Here is a 12,377-nt window from a genome sequence, read left to right as displayed (position 1 = left end):
CAACTTATATAAGGTACTTATAGTAGTCAAAATCATAAAGACAAAAAGTAGAATGGTGGTTTTGAAGAAATGAGAGGAGGGGAGAATGGGAAGCTAATGTTTAATGGGTAGAGTTTCAGGTTTACTAGATGAAAAAAAATACTAGAGATATATGGTGGTAATGGCTGCAAACATTATGAATGCACTTAATATCACTGAACTGTATGTTTAAATAGGATTAGGCTGATAAATTTTATGTTATCTGTATTTTACAATAAAAAAATTGAAAAAAGATTTAGGCATGTTTGACATAAAGCCTTACTTAATATGCAAATTATGAATCCCACAAAAAATTTTTGAAAATCACTTAAAAAAAGGTAGTTTAACAGCTGGTACGCCAAAGTGAACTGTAAACTGAGTTTCTGCTATTACCACATGGTGGCACCACTTTAGCAGCTACATTAAAAAAAAAAAATTCTTAAATTATAATGGTTTGCATGAGAAGGTCTTTGGGTAACTGAGGTTCCTGTTATGTGAAGATATATTTTAATACTTATTACCATAATATGAAATCTTTTTAATAGACTATAGCAATGTCACTCATGCATTTATTTAGTAGTAGTCAAAAACAGTGAAAATCTGCTGAGGTAAAACACAGAGGTCAAACAAACAGCTGCTATAACACTGAAGCCATTAGTTTTTCAAATGCTAGTAGCAACAATTTGAGGCAAAAAACAGACATTTCATAATACAGATGGATTTGTGTACTATGAGAATGAGTCTCCCCTACCTGATATTATTTCATGGGTAATAGTCAAACTGTGAGTCTTTAAAAACTCAACCCTTTCATAAAAATTGGCTATTCAGGAATTTTATCAAAATTTTGATAAATCACTTGTTAACATTGTTGTGAGAATAAGAAATAACAAGTAAAAGTTATAGTACAGAGCTTACTACAGCCTCTTAAACATGGTAGATATTAAAATTAAGTTGTCCTTTTAATATCTTATTTATTTATCTATTTATTTGAGAGAGAGAGAGAGAGAGAGAGAGAGAGAGAGAGAGAGAGAGAGAGAGAGAGAAAGAATATGAATCTTAAAAGGAAGCTCCATGCTCAGTATGGAGCCCAATGCAGGACTTGATCCCACGACCTGGGATCATGACCTGAGCTGAAATCAAGAGTCAGATGCTTAACTGATTCAGTCAGCTAGGCACCTATTAATGTCCCTTTTAAGTATTTGTCACATCAAATATTTGAGATTACCCTATCTATTCAATCTAAAATCACTATGATTAACAAAAGTTATTTCCACCCGCTAAATTCCCAAAAAGTTTCATTTCTAACATTTTAGTTTTTGCCTACTGTTTAACAATATCATAAAATCTCCACTGTCTTTGCAGAAATATAATGTCTTCAAACCAGTTCTCGATAGCACCTTAGAAGGATTAACTCTATCAGATCTCTTCCCAGATTTTTCAAATACTGGTAAAAATTGTAAACTTCTTGTTAATGGAGGAATATTGTTACCACATGAAGTTATACTATTGAAGACATACTATTACCACTGAAGTCACAAAACTCAAGAAAGCAAATTCTAAAAGTATAGAGGTAAGGACTAAGTTCAATCACCTCAGACTGCAGGTCCTACAAATAGGGCATTTGAACATGCACCTCTGTCTCAAGATGAGTACCCTTACCTGACCTCCCTCCCACAAAATTTTCATCCTACTCCTTTTCTTCTATAAAGATATGTTTCAATCATTCGGAAGATCTAATCTAATTTGTTACTAATCCCAAGTAAGTTTCTTGCCTAACATAATATAAAGCAAAACAAAAAAACCCACATTGTTTAGTAAGAATAAAATATAAATATGTAAGTACAGTTAAATTTAGCTCACTCTAGATCAGAGATTGACAAACTTTTCCTGTAAATGGCTAGATGGTAAATTTTAGTCTCTGAAGGGTATGGTATAGATTTCTGGTGCATGTAGCTTAATTCTGTCATTGGAGCACAAAAGTAGCATAAGACAATTTCTAAAGAAGCATGGATGAGTGTCAATAAAACTTCATTTATGGATACTGATACTTGAATTTCATATAATTTTCATGTCCTGCTTTTCATTTTTATATTTTTCCCAACCAGAGTAGGCCAGCTTTGGTCCATGGACTGTTGGTTGGTTTGCCAATGGTTTGCCATTTGGTCCATGGACGACAGTTTGCCAACCCTTGATCTAAAACTTTTTCCTGGAAATATATTTGTTTATAAAAAGGTGGGGACGGTGTATGAAGGAAAGAAGTTGGCTTCTAAATTCTGTCATTTAGATCACTCACAAGAAGTTTCTCTCTCAACAGCTCAATATGGTTGACGTGCTACTCAGAAATGCCTCCCTTGCTATTATCTGACATCTATGACTGTGGGAAACCAGATTACTTTCCCCTTTTTGAGGCCTAACTACACTTAGATCTCTATGCATTATATCTCCATGCACAATAACTCCACTTAACTCTCAGTATATCACCACCAGTGTCCATTTAGACTCAATTTTAGATTGAGTCTCTTTTCATCAGTTTTATTTGTAAGGATTTATATTTTATTAATCTTATTCTTTCTTAGAGGTCTTCCAAAGATCAAAAGCCAAATTTACCTTTTTTTAAAAGGGGGAGGGGGGAACCACCCTCATTCTATCTTGCAACTACCATGTACATCCATTAAAACCCTTTTAAAAATCTAAGCTATATTATGGAATTTTAGTGTTCTTAATTTCCTATATTTCATAACATTTTACTATTTTATCATTACTCATAGTTACTCAGCAGTGATTCCCAACTCTGCCAATAAAGATTTAACTGACAAGAAAACAGAAAAATAATGAAATCACCAAAGTTCATACATGCAAGAGTTCAACACTCACATTTTAGTTTCTGTATGGCATTGCCCAAAGTGCTAAATCATCTTTCCAGAATGTATTAAAGAGTCGAGATAACATCTTTGTAGTCTGCTTTTAGTAGGGTTGCTTTATTGAGCAAATAAAAATCCCAGACACCTGATTAAATTTGAATTTCAGATAAAAAAAAAAAAAATAGGTTTCTAGTTTAGGTATGTCCCATGGAATATTTGGGATATACTTGACTACATTAGCCTCTAAAGATGGTGAAATTGATCTTTAAGTGAAACCTCAGACTAGAAGACTTTAGAAGCTCAAATATCAATGGGAATACTAATAATAAATTTCTACAGACAAAAAAGAAATATGGTGTTCAGGAATGACATCAGCATAAATACTGTACAACAAGAAACTGGACAGTCTCATTTTGTTAACAAAGTTAATAATAGCATTCTTTTGTGTCTTCTAACGTTTGAACACAACTAACTTCTTAAAAAGGTTTTCTGAAAAGAGGTTATAGGAGTGCCTGGCTGGCTCAGTTAAGTGTGTGACTCTTGATCTCAGGGTCATGAGTTCAAGCCCCATGTTAGGTGTAGAGATTACCTATTTAAATAAATAAAACTTAGAAAAAAAAAGAATAAAGAAGTTTTAGTAAATACTTGTTGAAATGTCTAGTAAATTTGTTCTACATTATTCCTGTATTTTTAACTTCTCTTAATTATTCATAAAAATGACTTAAAACATAAAAAAATACAAAGGATCCGAAGGACCCTGATGATAAACAGTGAGGACTCTTACTCTACTAGGTTCATTAAGGGTTAGGTACACCTAACAGGAACTTTACTGACTTTGGGAAACCCAGTCATAGTGGTCACCTAAAATATCTTTAGTATCAGCCATTACCAAGAAGACTTACCCTGTGTATTATTCACACTATCTCGGGACTATTTATCACTTTTTATCATGGTTCTTGAACCCCCTTCAAACTGCAAGATATTGACTGTGCACATAATCTAATCCAATCTACTTCTATAAAAAGACTTTCCAAAGCAACAGAAAAAATTATAAAACACAACTGATTTTACATAAAAGTGTAGAGAAGGTGCTAGGAATGCTGCTCTGGAACTTTTTATCTTCTTTCAAGTTCATACCTCTACCTAAAAGCAACTGTGTTTGTGCTTCCAATCCTCTTCATGAACACAGCAGGAAGAGAGAGAGATCTATATAGGGTCTCTCCTAGAGACAGAGTCTCCTGAGGTCTTCTCTCACCTTTATATGCTTGTAAGGTGGTGGCTTCTTGTCATTCTTTCGGTCTTCCTGCAGCTGTCTTAGCTCTTTTTGTGCCTTTAACTCCTCAAACCTCGCTGCAGCTTCTTGAAGAGCTAAGAAAACACACAGCACAAGTCACTTAATCTTAGGTGGACTTGTTCATTTTGCCTTTTTTTCCCCTTTAAAGTTGGAGAAAATCCACGTCTTTTACACAAAACTCAACCAGCATTATATGGAAAATTAAGAAGTATATATGACTGCTATTTTCAAGTTAATTTATGGTTCCCAGGGTATTCAGATTTAGCATTAATACAAAACATAATCCACCATTAAATGGCACAATGCAGGCTACCACCTTCAGAGGAAAATTTAAAACAAAAACAAATCCAGCCAAATGATTTGAAAAAGCCCACAAATAACATCTCCTAACAACGAGACTGCATCTGTTCAGCAAAGTCACTGCCCTTCATTAAGCCAAATTCTTGCCTCAGTTCTGAACCTCTTGCCTCCAGAAACACTCCGTCTCTTTAGTGCCAAATAACATGCTACATTCCTTTGGAAGAAATTCAAAATTAAAGTTTTCCTCTCCTTCTTACCCAATTTTCTAGAGTACCTGTCCTATTCCTCTCCTAAGGCTCATTCTGTAAATATCAACTATTACCTATAAAGATACAATAACAGATCTTCATAGCTGATTTGTATTCAAGTACTATACTTTCATATGCTTGAAAGAGTGTAATATCTTAGAAGTCCAACAAAATCTTAAGATTCTTTCTTTTTCCATGTAAAACTAATTTTTAATTCATTCTCCTTTTTTAGAATTCATTATTCCTGAACCAGGTTAAAAATTCTGAAAAGAATTCCAATTCTTTCCCCTCCTTCCTCTCTGCAGCTTTCCGCATATTGTTAGCTATTTAAAGAAAATATCCCCTTTGATCCACCCCTTTTTCTCCATTTCCCTGTCACCATCTAACAGAATTCGTGTTGCCCTGAATCCTCTTATTGTTATAATCACTCCTTTCTTCATGCTATTATTCACCATGTCCTGCCTAGTCTGTCTACTTAATGTCTATCCAAATACTCATCATCCTCTCCACCCCAGAGTCACTTCACTGTGACAGTCTTATCATCTCTGTTCAGAAGTACTGAAACAGCCATCTCACTGACATTCTGGCTATAGCCTCTCACGTTTATGGTCCTCAAGTTTAACTTAGACAAAAGTTTCTAAAAAGTCTGCTCTGACCATGTAACTTACCTACCTTTTCTGGCAAACAGCCCTGTGTTCCCCAACCCCATCTTCAACTGTACTGCACAGAGGTCACTAACTCAGTTTGTTAAAGATTTAATGTATACTTTCACATATGCTGTCTTATTAACATTTTCATTGTTAATTTTTTTTTTTTTTAAGTTTAAATGTTTGTTTATTTTTGAGACAGAGCAAGTGTTCTGGGGAAGGGCAGAGAGAGATGGAGACAGAGAATCCCAAGCAGGTTCTGTGCTATCAGCACTGAACCCGACGTGGGGCTCAAACTCATGAACCTTGAGATCATGACCTAAGCTGAAATCAAGAGTCAGATGCTTAACTGACTGAGCCACCCAGGTGCCCCTAAAGTTTATTTTTAGAGGTGGGGAGGGGGTAGGGAGGGAGGGGAAGAAAGAGCATGCCTGGGGGGAGGGGCAGAGAGAGAGGGAGACAGAATCCTGAGCAGGCTCCGCACTGAAAATTTGATGCAGGACTCAAACTCACAAACCGTGAGATCATGACCAAAGCGGAAGTTGGGATACTTAACCAACTGAGCCACCCAGGTGTCCCCCATTTGTTAACTTCTTTGCAGGCAGAGTAGGGCTTAAGAGTTTGGATTCTGGAGTCCAATTGCTAGAGTTTGAAACCTTCCTCTATCACTTATTGGCACTGGAACCTTGGGTAAGTAATTTTTACTTTTATGATCCTTAGTTTCCTCATCTATAAAATAAGGATAATAACATCTAACTTACAGGGGGTATTACAAGGACTTAAAGCAGAAAAAACCTGAACAGTGTCTGGCAAACAATAAATGAGAACTATTATTATGGTTCACTCTTCAAAGTCACTTGGAAAAAAACCATCCAGGACTTCTAACTTTGATCCCCAGCACAGTTATGCTTCCTCTTGGTCTGTTCCCATAGCACACCATGCACATTTTTGCCACAACACTCAAAGAATGGCATTTTGACTGCTTAGATCTCGAATTTGCCCATAAAAACGTGTATTCTTTGAAGGCAGAGGTACCCAGCCAGCCCAGGGTAGAGGCATAGAAAGAGCAGAATCCCAGAGCTTTAGTGGGCTCAGACTTGTGGTACTCCCTACAACTCGACCTTCTCCCCCAGCCTCTGTGGTGGCCAGCTCTATGCAGACAAAGATGTTGCTAAACTGGTCCCCGACCATCCAAGATTACAAGACTCAAGAGCCAAGCTCCTATAGTATTAATACTAACAGCCCATATTTGCACAGAAACGACATGGTCAAGAGATAAGTGAGGACCCAATGAAATGACATGAGGCAAATGGAACCTTTGTGAAACTTGTTCCCTATGGACATCATTCTCATCCCTCATCAAGGAAGTTTTACCTGCTCACAATCTTATAAAGAATCTTCATCTAATCAAAAAGTTTCACTATTTTTTAATGTTTATTTTTTTTTTAACTTAAAGTTTATTTATTTATTTTGGGGGAGAGAGGGAGAGAGGGAGGGAGGGAGGGAGGGAGGGAGGGAGGGAGGGAGGGAGGAAGGGAGGGAGGGAGAGAGAGAGAGAGAGAGAGAGAGAGATGGAGGGAGAGGGAGAGGGAGAGGGAGAGAGAGAGCGCGAGCCCAAGCTGGGGAGAGGCACAGAGAGAGGGAAAGAGAAAACTCTGTCAGCACAGAGCCCAACTTGGAGCTCAAATTCACCAACTGTGAGATCATGACCTAAGCTGCAACCAAGAGTCAGAAGCTTAACAGACTGAGCCACCCAGATAACCCTTAAATGTTTATTTTTGAGACAGCACAAGTTGGGGAGGGGCAGAGAGAGGGGGACCAAGGGTTAAAAGTGGGCTACGAGCTGATAGCAGTGAGCCCAATGTGAGGCTTGAACTCATGAACTGCGAGATCATGACCTGAGCCAAAGTCGGAGGCTCCACCAACTGAGCCACCCAGGTGCCCTGAAAGTTTCACTTGTTTAGAATCTCCACCTCACCATGCAGATAAAATCTTACATATGCCAATGTCCAAATAAATTAAGAAATAAGAGATACTTATACTGTCTTTCAAAGGACAGCTAACGGAAGAAAGTAATTATTGTTGATGGCATACCAACTCAACTATGTGCTCTGTGGTTGATGTTTTTATTATCTCACTGAATTCTCAAAGCAACCTTTACTCATTATACAGTAAGAGAAAACTGAGGCTCATAGTTGATTCAACCCCTCCTAGCCCCAAATGTCCCCACATTCCTTCACTACCAGGCCAGCTTAAAAAAAATCTCTTTTGATTCAGAACATTAATGCTTTCATTTTCAGTATTTTCCTTTATTAACTTCTGGTGAATTTTATTTCTTCCCAACAAATCCAAACCTTGTGGAACAAACAACTCTACTAGAGATTCTGACTCTTGTCTAGCAAACTATACTGTTTATGCTATAAAATAGTTCCAAAGTTCCAGTACTTGATAAGATGCTGAGAAAACAGAACTGATAAAACACTTCCCTCAAGGGGCACCTGGGTGGCTCAGTTGGTTAAAGCGTCTCACTCTTGATTTCAGCTCAGGTCAAGATCTCAAGGTTCGTGGGATCAAGGCCCACATTGTGGGCTAACAGCACAGAGCCTACTTGGAATTTTCCCCGCCCCTCCCTCACTCAGGCTTTCTCTATCTCTCTTTCTTTCTCAAAAGTAAATAAATAAACCAAAAAAAAACTCCCTCAAGGAAATTCTAGTTACCTAAAGGTTAGGCTAAAAATAATGAGCTATGTGGATCAAGTTCCCTGTAAAATCCTATAGCTGTAGCTACATAATGCCCCAGAGATCAGAACACAGAAGCTAATGGAATATATGTGAATTCTAACACAAACAGAACAAATACCTGGGTAACAGAGATCTGTGCTGGCCTGAGAAACAAAAAGGATAAAGTTACCTTTTTTATATGTCCCATCCACTCCTTTGCCCATCTTATCCTTGCTGCTCACATCACCCTCCATATAGGGAAAGACTCGAGCCTGGTGTGTCCACAGATAGTCATTAGACCCAAAGAATAACACAGGGAACTCGCCAACATCATGTCTCATCTTATCAATATTGGAAGGTACAGCTCGAGGATGGCAGATCTCAGCTGGCCACCACCTGGGAAAGGTGAAAACAAGCAAGGAAACCTTTAGAAGGCTGCAGAATAATTAGGGAAACAAGCTACTTTTTAGGACAGGAATAAGGAATAACAAGGTCTATCCACATTAAAGTCCAACCTAGCCATTTTTACAATCTAACTAGAGAACAAACAAGTAGTATGTGCTGAAAACGCCCACCTTCATAGATATACTCACATATAAAGTTAGATTCAGTTATTCTAGTTTAAAGAATCTATAAAAGGAAACAATAATTTAACAAAATAATAATTATCACATAGATATGAACAAAGCTTTTGACTATAATGTTCACTGAAGAATTATCTTTAAGAATGAAAACCTGGACAGCAATCTAAATGTTCAACAATAAGGGAATGAATGATAAGGTAACTATGGCACATGATACAATGAAATACAATTTGGCTTTTAAAAAACTGTTAGGCATATAGAAAAATGGCACCAAGAAATGCCCCTAAAATAAAATAATAAAATAATAAAATAAAATAAAATAAAAGTAAATTAATACTTTACATGTCCACTTTAGGAAGACAATTTGGCATTAGTTATTTAAGGTGGAAACCCCTATCCAAGAAAAACTCCTGTGCATGTACACTAAGGAACACTGACAAACTGCTCCAAACAGGAAAATGGATAAATTAACTACACTATATCGGAAGTCTATATGAAAAAGAAATGGAGAATGGCAAAGTATGAACTAGAGCACTACACTAACCACTATAAATCTCAGAAGCATAACAGTGAATGAAAAAAGCAAGTAGCAGGAAAATATAGCATCAATTCCTTTACATAAAGGTCTAAAACATGCAAAACAAAACATTATACATGTGTAAACATATAGTAACGCAAAGGAATAAAAAACACAAAATGTTGTATAGTCGTTACTGCTAGGAGTGGGGCAACAGTATATTCAGAAAGGGTCATGGAGGGAGCCTCAAGTACCAGCAATATGCTATTTCTTTAAATGGGAGGAACATACATAGGTATGTACTTATGTATGTATGTATCAGAAAGGTAAATTTCTGATTCTCTTAAATCATGCATGTTATGATATTCTTCTGTATATTCCATGATCAACAAAAATAATTAAAAAAAAGAAAAGACACAAAACTGGGTATAAACCATAAGGCTAATTATTTTGAGGGAACATGCATTGGTGTGTCTTCAAGTAAATATGCTAAAATATTAGCAATGTATCTTCCTTGTTATGGGTTTGTTTTCATTCATGAATTTTCCACAGAATATGTATTATTCCTATAATCACAAAACAGAAAATGAGTTTTTTTCTTTTATAATGAAAAAATTAATGGGGGGGTGCACCTTGCTTAATCAGAAAAATTTTTTTTAAAAATTAAAGAAAAAAAATGCTAAACACTGTAATTTAAGATCCCAAGAAACAGAGGATGGTAAAAGAAAAGAGTGTCAGTCTCCTTCATGCTCACTCACCTGTATCGTCCAACTTTTACCCAGACAATTTCCCTGTAATGGGGCTTTTTGCCTGCCTTACAATCATTGCAATACCAGTTTCCTTCAGGGATATCAATGTTCAGGCATTCACGATGAAAAGCAGCAGGGCAAGAATCACAGCACAGAAGGCTGCCTCCTGTGGGAATCAAAAAATCTGGCACTCAGAATCACAAGACCACATATCATGACCCAGATCAAATAGCTTTTGCTCCTAACCATTTATCTCTCAGCTAAGGACTTAGTAATTTATCCAGAAAGGATTTTCTACAAGAGCATTTATTCCCTCTCCAATATTCCTGTGAACCACAACCTTGGGGGTTTGTTAGATTCACAACAAATAAATATGAGATCTTACTGGCAAAATGAGGTTAGGGCAATGAGGTCAGAAATCAACCTCTAGGGTGCCTGGGTGGCTCAGTCGGTTGAGCAGCCGACTTTGGCTCAGGTCATGATCTCACGGTTCATGACTTTGAGACCCATGTTGGGCTCTGTGCTGACGGCCTGGAGCCTGCTTCGGATTATGTGTCTCCCTCTCTCTCTACCCCTCCCTTGCTCATGCTCTGTCTTTCTCAAAAATAAACATTTAAAAAAAAGTTTAAAAAAATCAACTTCTAAAAATATATACATGCACACATATTTATTTCTTTCTCTTCACACACCAGAGACACACCAAATAAAAAGGATACCAGGGACACACAATGACCAGAGTATGAAGAGCACAAATTTTAAGTGATGTCAATTTTGAGCACCAAGATCATATGACCATAGGGAATTCACTTTTCTTCCTAAGGTATCATTTCCTCAGTGATGTTTTCCACAATCACATCTATTTGAAGACTAGATAAGTGAAAAAATGGCCCAGTAGTGTCTGACACATACACAGTCTCCATATGGTCAGTTCCTTCCCTCTTTTGAAATTACTCTTTAATCATTTTTATGTTTGGTACTCTGACACCTATGGGCTCTTTTCAGAGTAACATTTATAAATGCATAAACCTAACATATAGATTGGAAAGACAATGTTACATTAAGATATAATTATCAAAATGTTAGAACAAGAAATTATATGTTTCTTTGTAATGCAAAAATAAGATCTAGCAGTAGCAATGACTGCAAAATACTTTAAGATATCTACAACAGGGGCGCCTGGGTGGCTCAGTCGGTTAAGCGTCCGACTTCAGCTCAGGTCACGATCTCGCGGTCTGTGAGTTCGAGCCCCGCGTCGGGCTCTGGGCTGATGGCTCAGAGCCTGGGGCCTGCTTCCGATTCTGTGTCTCCCTCTCTCTCTGCCCCTCCCCTGTTCATGATCTGTCTCTCTCTCTCTCAAAAATAAATAAAAAAAAAAAAAAAAAAAAAAGATATCTACAACAAATGAAATACCTATGATTTTCACAGTTGACAAAAAAGTCACAGGTACTAAAGTGATTTGTTGCCCTAAAATTCAATTAAATGTATGTTCTCCCTTCTCCATTGAGGTTTTCAGACACCAGGATAATTACATATATTGCAATGACAAGGAATTTTCACTTCCTAAAGATTTTCACTTAAAGTGATTCAATTTATATGTCTGAAGCTGAAATCCTCATGGTTACAGACTGTAAAGAATTTTAGGTAAAGAGGAATCATATTTAGGGAATATAATAAATACCTTAAGGTCACAAATGAGCATGCTTCAAACATGCTAGACTCAAACATATAACTCCAAGTCTTGTCCTGAAGAGTTAGTGAGGGTAAAGCCTTAGCAAAATATATGTTCGTGTCTAGCAGGTCTCAGGCTTTCTGGCCTCACGACAACTTTATATTCTTGGAGATCCCAAAATAAATTTTGTTTATGTAAGCTAAAAATATGTATATTTACTAAACAGAAATCAAAATTAAGAAAATTTTTAAATATTTACTAATTCATTTAAAAATATCAAATTCTAGGGGCGCCTGGGTGGCGCAGTCGGTTAAGTGTCCGACTTCAGCCAGGTCACGATCTCGCGGTGCGTGAGTTCGAGCCCCGCATCGGGCTCTGGGCTGATGGCTCAGAGCCTGGAGCCTGTTTCCGATTCTCTGTCTCCCTCTCTCTCTGCCCCTCCCCCGTTCATGCTCTGTCTCTCTCTGTCCCAAAAATAAATAAACGTTGAAAAAAAAAAATTTTTTTTAAATATCAAATTCTATTAATATAAATTTTGTAAAAAAAATTAACTATTTTCCAAAATATATGTTAATGGGGCTCAGTGTTTCACATTTTTACAAATATTTTAAACTGAATTCATTGCAATATGCTGTTTGGTTGAGGCACATGAAGAAAATCTGTTCTTTCTCAGATAAATACTTATAAAAAAGGACTATTTTAGTAACTTGTTCAAGACCTATACAAATTCCTTCTTTGATACTATCTATACACTAAAACTCCACAGGGTA

The 12,377-nt window shown here is 36.9% G+C and overlaps 1 protein-coding gene across 10 annotated transcripts in view; it reads right to left on the bottom strand.

The window, feature by feature from the left end:
• The window catches only part of NSD1 (nuclear receptor binding SET domain protein 1), a 150,672-nt gene that overhangs the window by 16,577 nt on the left and 121,718 nt on the right, over window positions 1-12,377 (bottom strand). For all 10 annotated transcript variants that reach the window (XM_086677976.1, XM_086678297.1, XM_086678156.1 and 7 more), the window contains 3 exons: window positions 9,948-10,104; window positions 8,279-8,484; window positions 4,135-4,247 (listed from right to left, as the gene is read on the bottom strand). In XM_086677976.1, the coding sequence (XP_086534102.1) occupies window positions 4,135-4,247; window positions 8,279-8,484; window positions 9,948-10,104 (476 nt within the window). The remainder of the gene's footprint in view (window positions 1-4,134; window positions 4,248-8,278; window positions 8,485-9,947; window positions 10,105-12,377) is intronic.

The sequence above is a fragment of the Puma concolor genome, chromosome A1 (assembly GCF_028749965.1).
Source record: "Puma concolor isolate L17-30 chromosome A1, mPumCon1.1.hap2, whole genome shotgun sequence".
In the NCBI taxonomy this organism is placed as follows: domain Eukaryota; kingdom Metazoa; phylum Chordata; class Mammalia; order Carnivora; family Felidae; genus Puma; species Puma concolor.
Note: the sequence above shows the minus strand (reverse complement) of the source record. Positions and strands in the feature narration are given on the sequence as shown.